The 16,186-nt window shown below is 31.1% G+C and overlaps 1 protein-coding gene across 1 annotated transcript in view; it reads right to left on the minus strand.

Annotated features, from left to right (window-relative positions):
* Window positions 1-15,589, minus strand: part of LOC113376308 (A disintegrin and metalloproteinase with thrombospondin motifs 9-like) — a 490,112-nt gene extending 474,523 nt beyond the window's left edge. Inside the window, exon 1 of the mRNA XM_026616212.1 lies at window positions 15,355-15,589. Within this exon, the coding sequence (XP_026471997.1) occupies window positions 15,355-15,589 (235 nt within the window). The remainder of the gene's footprint in view (window positions 1-15,354) is intronic.
* Between the last annotated feature and the right edge of the window lie 597 nt (window positions 15,590-16,186).

Here is a 16,186-nt window from a genome sequence, read left to right on the forward strand (position 1 = left end):
ATAGAGACCTTAATATGAGTTTATGTAAAGATAATAATCTTCTTCTCAAAGATTAAAAACAGTCCATACGATCTAAAATAACATGTTAAAAAATGAGGTATCTCATAGGAGATAAACTCTTTAAAAGCACAAAGACCAGCATATTGTCTTAAAAAATTATGTATATTTTGATTGACAAATATAAGCATACCAAAAAAAGTAGAAATTATTTCATCTGCAAAAAATTCAACCAGAATAACATGACAAAAGCTCAATAATCATAGTTGAGATTGCTGGTCAAAAATAAGTAAATAAGTAGTGGTGCCTTAGGGCAAATTGCTAGTACTTCCCGAACTGTAATTTTAAATTTTTAAAAGCTTGGAACATTTTTTTGAATCAGTGTGTTTTACCATCAATAGGGATCGAATGATTTTTAAATCACACAAATCGGTTGATCCGTGCTCTCGAAATCATCGACGAAAAACAAACATACATACATACATACTACACATGCACTCACATACACACACATCCATTTTTTCTAAGGTATGCCAAAATGTTAAGAAGGACTTAAAACGTGGAGATATGCAAAAATTTTCGTTTTCAATTTTTTCGCGATTAATATAACTTACATAAAATTTCTTATTTCTTTAGAAATTAGCAATTTATCTCCTCATAAAATAATGCTTGATCTACGTCTTAAATGAATTACTCAAAAAGTGAATTATTGAAGTAATTTTAACGGAAAACTATTTAGTTTAAAGATTCTGAAAATACAGAAAACCTGAAACGCAGTGCTGTATTACACAAAAAATTACGTCTTGCTTTAAAAAACACAAATTTAACTCCTAGTAAAACAAGGCGTGATCGACATCGTAAATGAATTAGTGAATTAGTGAAGTAATTTTAACTGACAAACTATTCTGTCCGCCCAATTGTGTCGACTGATAGCAATAATAGTAGACTAACGAGAAGAACGTGTCTCGTCTCAAATAGTTGGTGTACATTTGTGTTCTCTATACTATTTTCAGTGGCATTTATTTACAAGCAAAGAAGCCGGAGAATAGATGATAACCGCGCACTCTACTATTCCGTTCTGAACTAAATTCAGTTCGACAACATATCAATTAAAGTAATCAAATTTGCCAAAGATCGATTGATTGGTTGAATAACCTAGTTTACGATAATAGATCGAGGTAATTTTATCGTGTAAATTTGCTTACTTTGGCAATCGTGGTTATATACAGATTTTGGATAATAAAAATAGAGAAGCATAACCTTGCACTTTTGATAAACGTACAGGACTGATCACTTGCATGGTTGCAAAATTGTGTCTTTGATAATATTTACTACTTAACAATTGTTTTTTAGTATTAAATTTTATTTTTAATTTATTATTAAATGATTTTTCAATAAAAAATAAACTCCTAATATACAAGACAATTATTAAACCAATATGGTCCTACGGCCTACAACTATGGGGTGCGGCCAGTAAATCGAACATAACTATTCTACAAAGGTTCCAAAATAAAATTTTGAAAAAAATCGTGAACGCTCCAAAATACGTTCCCAATTGGTTGATACATCAAGATCTCAGAATTCAAACTATAGAAGAAGAAATTAGTCTTTACTTCACCAGATACAAAGCTCGTCGTCATCCAAACGTATTAGCTTTAGATCTGCTCAAGCCTTTACCACCAAAGCGTCTCAAAAAAAGAATCTGCAATGATTTACTACAAAATATAACATCTATGAAGGCGCTATCGCAGGATAGCGATCCTTCTCACGCAGTCAAATAATATATAACTGTAACAAATGTAGCTGAATGTACTTTGTATAGCTTGCTATGAATAATAAATAAAAAAAAAAGATTTTTTATTTAAAAATATTTGGTGACAATTTTGGTCAGCATCAGAAATACAGATCGATTGATCGGCTGATTAACTTGATTTACCATAACAGCTCAATGCTTTTTTATCGTTTAAATTTTGTTATTATTTGAATCGTGTTTTAGTAAATTTTTGTCAAATATACCAGATTTTTTCGGCTAAATATATTCTAGTTATTGAAAATATAGATCAAAAATATGTTTCCATTTGATAATAGCACAATTTGGGCACTGCGGTGAAATGGCAATGGGAAATCTCAGACGCCATTTTTTCCCTGAATCGAGTTAGAGTTTTGCTTAGCTCGCCCTAGGGCAGTACTATGCATTATTATTATTATCATATATTGCTTTGCTATCCATAATTTAAATAGTTAAAACTTATATTTAAGCCAAAAATTTGCATTTTAAATTACGTTCAATGAAGATGATGAGATACTCCAATAAAAATCGTGATTACCATTTCATTCTTAATCAGCGTTTCATGTCTGCCAAATTCAAAATAAGCGAATTGTTCTTGACCCAGTTTAATAAATTTATAATCCAATAAATCATCGTGTCAGTCTAGTTAGTTTAATTGCTTTAGCAAATAAATAAAGATTAAAAGACATCACAAATACACTCCTTTTGAACGAATCTAAATTAACAACTGCAATTGTTGATAATTGTCTGAAAATGAACATTCGGTATATGTTGGACTCATTCGGTGAAATATGTTTCTTGGAAGTGTCATGAACGGTTTTAAAATTTGATAGCCCTAATTCAACTTTGATTATGTATCTTCGTAAATTAACGTATACAGACATTATGAATTTGCATATGAATAGATGGCTTAACGGCGTTGTATGAGAAATGAACAGAAAAAGTTTATTACTTACAAAATAATAATACAGGCATACCTACAATTCAAGAACAAATAACAATGGTTGTCAACAATTATAAAAGCAAAACAGACGTCCATCCTGACCAATTAGCAAATCATGTATACCTGGAAGACCAGCCGACCAGACTAAAAAGAAAAATACCTGGAGACCTAATATAGTACAACTAACTATAATACCTAATTGCTATTGCTTGGGTGGAGCGACTAGGGCGGATGCAGAGTTCGCCATCGTGGAGTGCAAAAGATGGGAAAAGTGTAGGCAAGAACTATGGAGGGAGATAATAAGGCTTTTTTTAATTTCTTCAACCTTTTAATTTCATTTTGAAATCGTTGCATTATTTGTATGTTACTGACTTTAGCAGCACCCCATAGATGCATGCCATACATCCAAACTGGTTCGAGAATTTCCCCTCTCCCCCTTTCGTTTTTAGTTTCTTTTTTTATTATTATATTTTAATTATCTCTAATAGATATGCCACTGGGAGTATTTACTAATTTGTAATCAACTTTATTAGTCCATATACTTGCAAAATAAAATTGAATAAAAAAATGTCAAAATAATAGATTTTTTCATTAGAAAAAAAATAGAATCATTTTGAATCTGCTCCAGTAAACAGTACATTAATTGTTAATTATGTTGAATCTTTTGAAAGTTTTCTCTTCTATCTGCAAGTAGATGGAGTCATTCATATAAGTAGGTATAAACTTACAAATACGGTATGAGTTTGAAAAATATTATTATTATAGTGTGTAAATACGTCGGATATCATTCGGACAATGTTCAATAATATATCTACGTAATCCGTGTCATTGAAAACATAATATTACATAGTGTCTACTCCTTGGCATTCGCATGGAAAATATAGTTACTTCATCATGTGCCGTCTTGAACTTCGCGCTCGGATGCGCATCGAATAAAAATAAAACATTTATATAACGTAAACGAGTTTAACGATTTCTTCATTTATTATTATTATTATAAATATCATTGTTTTACCGAGAAAAACTCATAAAACATTCGATCTCGGTCGCCCGAAATAAAAATGCAAAATGTAAATATTTATGCTGCAGACGCATCGTGACGCTGATTACGACCATGGAGGTCAAGTTCATAATGGTCAGTGAAGAGAGTTTTAATATAGAATTTTTGATGAAAATGGGTATTTAAAAATAATTCAACGGCTCTGGCTTGGCAGTAATAAATCAGATCTATGAGAAACCAGTTTTTTTATTATTTTGTATAACGCGATACGGATTAAAACCAGTGCTTACTTCGCAATTGCTATTGCAATAGCACGAGTTTGAGAAAAAATATGTAGAGAACTAATAGAACGGTTAACTTATCTAGATATGGTAATATTTCTGAAAAAAATCAATAATCCAGATAAATGTCTACGAGAACAAGCGTTATGTTATTTATAACTTGTGTTTTTGAATGTTTGCGCTAATAGATACAAGGATTTGTCATATGTACTTACTCATAGAGTATGTGATTTGCTTAATAAATCCACAGGTTTATTCAAAGATTATTTTACATATGTACATATTTATACCATATGTTTCAATTTTAGACAAGTCCTGCTATATTTTCTCAATAGAAACCACCGACATATAATAAATAAATATACTTATACATACATATATGTATATATTGTCATATAGATCACTTGAATGATTATGCAAAATTTATGAGTTAATCTTTTTAAAGATCAAAAGTTAGATTAAACATATCTTAATAAAAACTTACATCAATGCTGTCGTGATCAGTACAAAAAATTTCCGACTAGGTGCGAGTGGCATTTTGCCTTGAAGAAAATTGCTAAAACTTTTCCCATATGTGCAAATAATCGACTAAATTAATAATTGAGATTTAACCTATAATAATGCAGTCGTGATATCTGTACAAAGATATTTCTCAGCTCATTTTCGAACTAGGTACAAACGGCATTTTGCCTTGAGGAAAGTTGCTAAAACTTCATCCATATGTGTTAATAATCGACTAAATTAATAATTAAGATTCAACCTATATTAATGATGACGTGATATCTATACAAAGATATTTTTCAACTCATTTACAAACTAGGCGTAAGTGGCATTTTGCATTGAAAAAAATTGGTAAAACTTTCCTCTTATGTGTAAATAATCGTCTAAATCAAGAATTAAGATTTAACCTATATTAAAGTTGTCGTGACACCAAAAGATATTTACCAATTCATTTTCAACTAAGAATAAGTGGCATTTTTCCTTGAGGAAAGTTGCTGAAACTTTCCCCATATGTGTAATTAATCGACTAAATCAATAATTAAGAGATTTAACTTATATCAATGCTGTTGTGATACCTGCTTAAAAAAAATTCCAACTCGTTTTTCAATTAGGTGTAAGTGGCATTTTTCCTTGAAAAAAGTTTTTAAAACTTACTCCATATGTGTAAATAATCGGCTAAATCGATAATTCAGATTTAATTTATATTAATTCTGTCGTGATACCTATTCTAAGACATTTTTCAACTCATTTTCAACTAGGTGTAAGTGGCATTTTGCCTCGAGGAAAGTTGCTAAAACTTTTCCCATATGAGTGAATAATCGAACAAATCAATAATAATTGAAAATTACGTAATTAGATACAAAATTTATGAAGTTTCTGATATAAAATAAAAAAATCAATCAATGCGATTTTAAATTTAATATGTTTACAAAAACTTGTATGTACTATACGCGGCCTATAATTCTAAGCTTTAATGAATTTTTATAATTTTAACCACTTTTCGTAGGGCTATGATATTTTAAGATATTCGCTTACACAATGAACTCGAAAAAAAATCTAGTGTTTAATTACGAAGAACCAACCAACATCTTTTGAACAGTTTTTGAATTTTTAAAAACAAATCAAGATTTTTGGCTAAAACGTGGACGAAAAATTTTGCACTTTTCTGGTAATTACAAAAAATAGCTTGGCCGTATCGCTGTGTAAAACTGATAAACACTAGTCCTGATCAAATAAAGCCAAATCAAACGGCTTTTAAATTTTTAAAATCGGTTCAGCCGTTTTTGAGAAAATTTCGACAAAATGTCAAAAAACCGGATCACATATACGCACACACATAATTTTCCAAAGTTAGTCTCAATCTATTCAGAATGACTTGAAACTTCCTAAAAACATGAAATTAGCAAGTCGGATGTGTTCGTGAAAACAAACTTCTCCTTCCGGAAGTTTGTAATAATAATACACACCAAAAATACTAGTATCATTAAACATTTACACCCACAGTATTATTTATGCTATCATTTATTATCCACTTATTAATCCAAATATAACTTTATAAAATCGTAAAACCTATTTATAACCATTTTATCCACTACTTCCTAAATGGTGCAATTCGAAATTTAACGCAAAATACAATATCGCTGTCCTAGATTTATATATTCGCAATAAGAAAACCAAGAAAGTCCGAAGGCATAATAAAATATTTTATGTTATTTAGCAGCTATAAACAGGTAAATGCATAAAATGTCAATAAATTATTTTCAAATGACACGTGAAATAAGATTATATCATAAAGTACTGTGAACATATAAATCGCGACCCATATAATCTCTTGATTGAGTAACGATGCGAATGGCGAGCGGGTCGTAAATAAAATTTTCATTAGCAAAATGAAAATAAAGAGAAAAAATAAATAAAAAAGAAATACATAGATCGATTTAGTTATATAAAAATCAATATGTAGCTGAGCTCAATGAAAATATTTAAAAAAGTATATACGACCAATAAGCGAATACTGAAACTTCACGGGCACCCTAAATACTAGATATAAAGACATATTCAGTATAAGTAAACACGAATTGAAAATAGGTATTAAATAATTTTTAAAGCATTTGAATAATTCAAAAAACATTTTGTTTGTATTGTTTTGGATTTTGGAACGGCAGGTCCAACGACTTTGGAGATATGGAGAAAAGAGTAAAAAAATGAGCCATTTGGCGGTCAAAAATGAACATGATTTAAGATAGAATGATTTAATATGGTTCGAAATTCTATTAAAAGTTTCAAATCATTGATCAACTTTTATTGATTATTATTCTTGATTATTTTTAATTACTCGAATTTTGAATTGCGGTACGGGAAGTACCAGCAATTTGTCTTAAGGCACGATGCCCTAATTGCCTTAAGACAGAATTCCACTTACAGCTAGTTTAAAATATAATTTTAAACATCAAAAGAAGGGTCAACCTTGCTTCTGTGGTATTTTTGTGAACGAATTCTCGTTTATCGATCCTTCGATCATCTTATTTCTATGGCCATCATGTTACGAGTTTTTATAGGTTTCCCAAGAAGCACCAGACCCATATGTACCGAAACCGAACATCGTATATATAGTCAAAATTCTAGCAGTATTTACGAGCGCGAGATAAAACAATTCGCTTCGCAGTTGATTTTGATAAAGGAGGCATAAGTAGTGCGTCTTGGCTAGGGTTTTGTTCTCGGCTAGATCATGTGTTTTGGTGCCATGTAAAGGGCGTCTTGGCTAGGTCATGTGTTTTGTGTGTCCGCAATTTTTTGTCCACGTTTTCGTACGCGCGGATTAACCGATTTGAATGTTTCAAAAAAAAGTTTTTGGCAAGAACATGCTTGTGTTTACGAAACGATTCCTTTTGAGATTCTGATTTTTATTTCAAAATTTAAATGTTTTTTTCCAATTTTTTTTTTTTTTGTATATCGAAAATAGTTCGGATTTCAATTTTAATTCTAGCTAAAGCTCTGAAGCTCACTTATATACTTTAAATAAATAATTTTAACTTTGCGATTCAGTTTATATAATTGTTGGCAGTATTTATAATAATCTATTTGAAAACATTTAATATTTCTGGAATATTTTGTTGTGGTACGGGAAGTTCCAGCAATTTGCATTAAGACACGATGCCATACACCACAAGTACTCGAGACAATGTCATTCAGTGATTTGTTTTCCTCGTTTTTGCCTTAAACTCACTTAGTTCTCTTGGCGTGCCCTCAATAATAACACATGCAATTACTTACTAGCAACGATCGATCGAACATAAGGTTCTTGCATAATTTTACGCATTTCATTGTCATTTGTTTCAGTCACCACATAATTGTTGTAATTGTAATTTGCAATGATTTTAATATCCTTGGCAAGATGCAGCTTGATTCAATACTGAGCCATATGGATTTAATTGATTGAACTTGAAGACGCAAATAAATAAATAACGCAAAATATAACTTCAAGGAATTTCAACCGAACCAAAATATTCTTTTGTGTCTGCATCAGCTGCCAGTTCTCAAGCCAATGATATTTTTAGATCGAAATTAATCTAAGTTACAAAAACACAGTTTTCAAATGGTAAATGATTCTTGGAAATCATTTTTATCCCCGTGAAGACATTTTTCCTCAAGAAGACGTTAATGCATAATGACCATTTATCCTCCCACGTGCAAACTATTTGTGCATCACCTACGCAGAGTTCATCACACGCTTTCTAACTATTAATATTTTCGCGAACAAACACATGTTTATCCAACTGAGAAATATATTCATGAGGACAAATCTAAAATGGCATGCATTATCCTGAATGAAACTGACACTTTGCCAGCTGTTAGAACGATGCAGTATAGATCCTAAGGAAACACATTAAGTGTTATTTATTCGATGCATATAAATGGTTAATAAGATATAATTTATATTACCATAAATTTTGCTGTTCAATGTGGAAAACCATCTAACATGATGTTGTTGTCTTTGCCCAATTTATTTTGAAGAGATAAACAATACAAATAAATACAGAATCTAATATAATGTAAACTTTCTAAAACAGGAATAATGCAAATACAGTAATAACTATAATACAGAAGTAGCAATAAATCAAATGCAGCAATAAAATGTAGAGTATATTCGTGATATATTTTTGAACAAGCAATTACGATTTCGCAGAATTTAATAAATTAACGTCGATTTAATTATAATCATACATAATGACAGCAAAGTGTGAATTGCTGGAAAAATTATAAGTTATGCTTATTCGGATTAAAACTGAAAACTAGTGGGGCGCATGGCATCGTGGCTTAAGGCAAATTGCTGGAACTTTCCGTACTAAAAATTTTTTTTTTTAAAAGATTAACATTTTTGAAAAAAATTAAGCATTGGTACGGAACCCATAGGAATGTAAACAAAATTTATACTTATTGTGAAAATCTTTATAAAATATCTGATAATTTGATGTGCATATGTCTAATGATCATTTTTGACCGCCAGATGGCATTTTTTTACTTTTTTTACTAGATCTCCAAAACCGCTAGACCTGCCGTCATAAAAATTTGATCAGTAGTTCATATTGTTAATATGAGTAAAATGTTTTTTGAATTATTCAAATCGGACGCTCCGCTCTCTTAAAACAAGTTATAGTAATCGCAAAAAAATCGAAAATGAAAATTTTTATATATCTTTGCGTTTCGAAGGTTTCTGAATATTTTGGTATACCTTAGAAAAAAATGATGTATGTGTGTGTACGTGTGTTTGCGTGTGTCATTTTAATAATTCCAAAAACATTTTACTTGTATTGACAAGATGAATAATTGATCAAATTTTCATGTAGGCAGGTCTAGCGGTTTTGGAGATCTAGTTAAAATAGTAAAAAAAATGCCATCTGGCGGTCAAAAATAATCATTAGACATATGCACATCAAATCATCAGATATTTTATAGAGATTTTAACAATAAGTATAAATTTTGTTTACATTCCTATGGGTTCCGTACCAATGTTTATCCGTTAGACGGCGGCGTGGCGCTTACGCGCTTCGATATTTCGTCTCTATGCAGTTAAAGCAGTACGATTGCTTTAAAAAAAAGTTCAGAATTTCCGAAATATGTCAAAATAAAGAAAAATTTTTTTTAAAAAAAAAGTATTTTTTTGTCAAATTTGTAGTTTCTCAAAAATCTAATTTCTTCGAAGTAATTTTTTTTTTCAAAAATGTTAATCGTTTTTAAAAAAATAATAATGTTTGGTACGGGAAATTCCAGCAATTTGCCTTAAGGCACGAAGCCATGCGCCCCACTAGTTTAAAATTTTATATATTTCTAAATAAAGATAAAAATCATTATCAAAGTATCTATGAATAAAATCGCGAAACTGTGTCGACTTACCATTAATGTTTCAAATAGATCAAATTGAATAAAGAGGCGCTACTGCGACAATCTCGTTTTTAAGACCGAATTAGTTATGCGGTTTCGTATTGCACTCATTAATACGCTACATGTGTCTGAGTTCATTAGTTGCCTCTTCTCGCAAGTAGGAAGTGCACTCGTTTGCTCGATACCAGTACACAACTTCACTCTCGCTTAAGGAGCTAAAGACGACATCAATATAAGATGACTCATTTTGAAGGCAAATAAGATGAGAAAAAATACTAAAAAGACAAGAAATAATAAACACTCGTACGAGCGTTGAAATTAATCGCGGACGCTTCGAGAACCGCCTTGACATCAATGAAATATTTCGACGCTTTGCAATGTCAAAAAAATGCAACGAAGGCGATAACGAACTATCAAGAGCGGATTTTTTATGTATTTTGACGTACGTGAGATGCATCTATACTAATTTGAATAAAAACACATAAAAACAATTATGCATTATACTGATACAACGTTTTGAAGTTGAATGCTTTTTCCAAAATTGTCACTCCAACCAAAGACTAGTGTTTTGGGTAATTAAAATGCAGCATACGATCTTAATTTAATTAAGTTAAATCTTTGTATTTTCATAAAATTTATACATGATACTTATTTACGTTTTTATTTCAAAATAAAATCGTTTTATTTATTTTTTTTTTTGAGTTTTAAACTCGATCTAAAATATTTGTTGTTTGTTTTCAAGCAAAAATTGTCTTCCTTATGCTTTGCTGCAGCTTATTAATACTATATTACTAGTATTAGATAAATTCTAACAATAAGAACAATAATTAAAATATGTATATCAAATATAAATTGGTGAGATGTTGAAATCTCTTCTAAAAATTACATTGTTAAGAAAAAGATTCATCATAACAGCTTATAGAACTTTTAAATTGTGATTGCTGTTCAAAAATAAAAACGTGATATCAAAGAAAATGTTGTACAATGACATGCACCAATTTGAATCATTAAAATAGGATGATCTGTGCTCCCGAAATCGTCGACGGAAAATTCTATCCACACATACATACACCCATACATGCAAAACACATACTATGCACACATGCATTGTTTTTTTTTTAGATACGCCAAAATGTTCAAAAGATTTGCAAATGTAGAGATATCCATAAATTTTCACCATCGACGAAAAATTTTGTCAGCATATACATACATACTATACACACACCTATACCAATTTTTTTAATGGCATGTGCCAAGGTCATGGTAAAAGGTAAAAATATCCAACAAATTTTCTATTCATTTTTTTTGCGATTACAATAACTATACGAAAAGTTAAAAAATATGCTAAAATAAACATTTGATTATATAAATTTTGTAAGGAATTATCACTAATTATTAATAATCATATGAATGACAAAAAATTATTTGACAAGAACATCTAATCTTCTTCTTTGAGATCAGCTCACTACTTAGAGGGCATCCATTAATCACGTGAGGTTTTTAGGGGAAAGGGGGGTTTGACAAAAAATCACAAAATATCACGTAGGCGAGAGAGGGATATCACGTGTGTTTATTTTTTATCAGAATTTAAAAAAAAAATCTAACATTTTCAAACAAAAATTCAAAAATTTTACTATTTTTTCTCGTAACTAAAAATACACGTAATGTTTGAGGGGAGGGGGTTGGTGGAAAGTTTGAATATCACCAAGAAGAGGAAGAATCAAAAAATTTCCAAAAAATGATTAAAGGATCACGTGATTAACGGACGCCTCTAACTAGCTATTTCAACAAATGTCGCCGCCTATTAGATTCCCACATCACTCCCCCACTAGCGATGTAGTCAAAAGAACTACTTGTGGGCGATCGGAAGCACCGATAATGAAAAAAGTATTTATCAAAAATATACTTTGGAGAGTAGAATTAAATAGGTATATTAAAAATATATTAAAAAATCTGTACATTTATAAAATCGATGTCATGACAATATATTAGTTTTTGTTGTCACTCGCTAACTCGAAATTCTTGGCAAACTGAGGTGATTTAATTAAAAATTATAGGCAGACGACATCAAATACGTGTCCATTGTCAATTTATCGGTCACCCTATAATTGGGGATTACACATACGGTCGATCAGAGAATAAAAGGCCTTATAGAATGTTATTACTTCATACAGATCGATTTTACCAAATAAAATTGAGAATCAGATCTACAGAATCTGATCCAAAAATCAAATGGGTCCCTAAAGGCGTTATAAATAAATTGGAAGAGTCATCGTTCGAGAAAATTAATTAAGATATGATGAATGAAATTTGTAAAAATTGAAATATGTACAGTATATAATTTAATATAGCAATTAATAATTAAATTAATTTGAATATGAATATAAAAAACTCGTGTTGCCACATAAACAATACTCAAAATTATATAAACAGATCTGGTCAAAGAGGACCACTATTAAATTTTAAAATTGTATCCCAAAATCACAGATATCTAATTTATAAGTTCAGCTCACATTACTAACAGATAAGCTATCAATGTTAGCTCCTCGAATATTTTTCAGCCAACAATTACATTTCGATCTCCCCGTAATGAAAAAGTTCAATGATATACATAAAACTCTGTTCTCTCTCGCGGACGCCAATAGAATAGCTCCAGCCGGATTGAAATTATCATCGGCTCTTTATATCAAATATAGACACGCGAACACTTGTCCGAGAGCGTCTGGCCGTCGGAGCCGAAATAGATTTAAAATGTTTAGTTGTAAAGCCTGTTTAGAATATATCAATATACAATAAGCAATTAAGCACATTGCCCACACCGAAGCAGAGCCCTGTGCCCGAAGCACAGTAAACGCTACTGGCTCAAGTACGTCGATAAATGAGATCAATTTGTTAGCAAAAGTCATTTGTAAAAGTCCAATTATAGACGAGACCTAATTACCACGATTTTTTAAAAATAAACTTCGTCCGCTAATAAACGAGTCGGAAACAATTCAGTTAAATGAACAGAATTATTTTTAGGTGTTTTCGGTTTATTTTAAGTCGCGTTGTTGATCCATGTTTACTCTTTCTAAGATGCATAATCTTTTGTGGTTAGTCAACTATAAACACTTACGAAATTTAATTAATGGAGATGAATGGGATAACTTTATATATCTATTGTAGCATTATGCAAGCTGATCCTGTTACTTTTCTATCATTATTTTAATAATTACTTAAGTAGCAAGTGCCAATAACTCTAAATGCAATTAGAGTGTGTTTTCTAATTACAGTACTCAAGTAAATTCTTGATTTATTATTCACAATTTAAATTTACCCTAACCTAGCAAAGCATAAGTAATATAGACTTTTCATCCAGAAATTTAAATTTTGTAACAAGCGCAACCTGGTTAAATTATAAATAGCTTCTATAATTTTCATAAATAGAAATTGGAACTGATAAATCAAACATAATTTAAAATTTTCTATTTTTAGTATTATTCTGTTACTTTCGAGTAGAATACAAAAAAATGCACATTTTCATAATGAAGAAGAATTTGCATAAGAAAGTGAAAACAACAATGCAGGGAAGTTCTGAATCTCAAAATTTTTTAACTATGGGGATCAACATTGTATATAGAGATCAATATTAGCATTGGCCTATAGAATATAATTGTTCTGATTGCGGATCGATATATTTATTTAAAAAAAATTGAGAGAGAACACCAAAAATAATGCATAAGACAATAAAACATTTCAAGTCCTATGGCAGTCTTAAAATATGCATATCAAACTCCTTGTATAAACATGTCGATGTAATATATAATTCCAGATTAATTTAAAGTTCGGAAAATAGCTGGTATAAGTTTCATATAAGAAACTGGAACTTATCTATTAAACCTAATTTATATAAACCAATCAGATTTATACTATTATTTAGTTCCTTTCGAATGTATTGCATATACAGTATAAATAATATACTCTATTTGTACCAAGAATAGTGAAATAAAAACAACAATGCGTTAAAATTTTCCAAACAGAATATTTTAGATCCAATGGCAGTTGTAAAATATGAACATCTGGTATAAGCTTGTAGAATATAATATACATTTCCAAATTTACTTATAATTGTTATAGTACAAAATCTAAGATAAACAGCGAAAATATACCACTTTCACCATACTTTGACTAATAAATAGAATCAAATATGATGTAAAATTATGTTTCATCAAATATGATGTAGACATCCGGATAGGCCGGTTAATGAATTGGCCATCCGTTTTAGAAAAACTAAGTAAGCTCTATCAACAAATTGGCTAAAATCCATATAGGACTTATATTGGCTAATATCCATATTGGAGCCTAATTGATGATAATCCACATTGACTGATAATCCACTTTGACTAATAACAAATAGAATCAAATATGATGTAAAATTATGTTTCATCAAATATAATGTAGGCATCCGGGTAGACTAATCAATGAATGAATTGGGATCTATTTTAACTAACTAAGCTCTACCAAGAATTTGGATGATAAAGCCAATGAATTGGCATCCGTTTGGGAATAACTAACTAAGATCTACCAAGAAATTTGCTAAAAAATCCATATTGGACTTATATTGGCTAATATCCATATTGGAGCCCAGTTGATGATAGTCCATATTGGATATAATCCACTTTAACCAATAAAAAATAAAATCAAATATAATGTAAAATTATGTTTAACCAAATATAATGCAGGCGTCCGGGTAGGCTAGTTAATGAATTTGGATCCGTTTTACACCAATAAGTCTACCAACAAATTGGTTGATAATCCATAAGCTAATATCGATATTGGACGCTAATTGATTGGATCCATCTTGGATCATATTGGTTGATAATCCACTTTAACAAATAACAATAGAATCAAATATGTTTAATTTAATATGTAGTAGAGTAGACGTCCGGGTAGGCAAGTCAATGAATTGGGATCGTTTTTAACTAACTAAGCTCTACCAAAAAATTAGCTAATGCTAATAGACTAATGCTACTACCATATTGAACCATATTTGATGATAATCATATTGGATTATTGCTGATAATCCACTTGACTAATAACCATAGAAAATCAAATATGATGTAAAATTATGTTCTATGTAGGCGTCCGGATAGGGCCTAATGCAGAAATTCTTTCCGATAGTAGGTGTTACTGAAGCTGATTTAGTGCTTCGCAAATATATACTTTTTACCCCTAAAAATTCCACTTTTACCCCAGTTGGATAATTTACCCCAGTCCTCGACCACTGGGGTAGCCAAGTCAATGAATTGGTATCCGTTTTTAAATCTAACTAACCAACAAATAGGCTGATATTCATATTGGAATAGGCGCATATTTTAAAAAAAGTATGATACACAACCAGTTTCGATGGAAAGTAGAAACAACACAAACTAGATACGCTTCATACAATATCACCCAGTCATAAAAAATAAATTTCACTTACCCTCAGCTGCGGTCTGTGTCAAAGCCGGTCCGGGCAGGCGATAAGGCGTCGTTCGCACTTCATCGCCGCTTTCCCTCTGATGATAACTCGCCGGTAGAGCAGGAGGCGGATCCTGATGTCGTGTATGCGCCCCATGACGGAACGTCGCCCACAAAACGCCGATGAAGCACACCAAAAACACTATCGCGACGACCGCCGCTATTGTGGAGGCACGCTGCCCCAACCGCGAGGTCATTGTGAAATATATCGCCTGATGCTACCTTATGCCGAATTTTCGAAATTTTCACGGGAAAAACTATTATCGAGGATCGCGCGACGCTGCTTTCAGTGTCCCGCATCAAACGTGTTCTGCAAAATGCCTCACATGCCGCGCGTCGATTTGGCCGTCGCGTCACACCTGGGTAAAAGAAACATTGGTAAATAAGAAGAAATATAAATGATTATAAAATATATGTGCAAAAATACTAAAGACTATTATTGATATGCATAGATTCATGTTTAGCTTCCCGATTCGCTAATGTTTTCTCAACGTTCCAAGTCATTCTGAATCGTTTGAGACCAAATTTGAACAAAAAAAAATTGTGCATGTGAACCAATTTTTCGACCTTTCGTCGACGTTTTTCTCAAATACAGCTGTACTGATATGAAAAGTTTAAAAGTCATTCAATGTAACTCGATAAGTCCCTTGAGGCTGTTGCAAGGAGAACGATTTCCACTACTATCTTCAAAACCTAACTAAAAATGTGGAAATGATATAAAAGGTACATTAATCTCGTGATAGATTTTTAGAATTTTAGGACTTCTCCCTCTATCTTGGATGTAATATTTAAAA

This window comes from Ctenocephalides felis, unplaced genomic scaffold (genome assembly GCF_003426905.1).
Source record: "Ctenocephalides felis isolate EL2017-DRISC unplaced genomic scaffold, ASM342690v1 CF-g0.4_SCAFFOLD_01886, whole genome shotgun sequence".
Classification (NCBI taxonomy): Eukaryota; Metazoa; Arthropoda; class Insecta; order Siphonaptera; family Pulicidae; genus Ctenocephalides; species Ctenocephalides felis.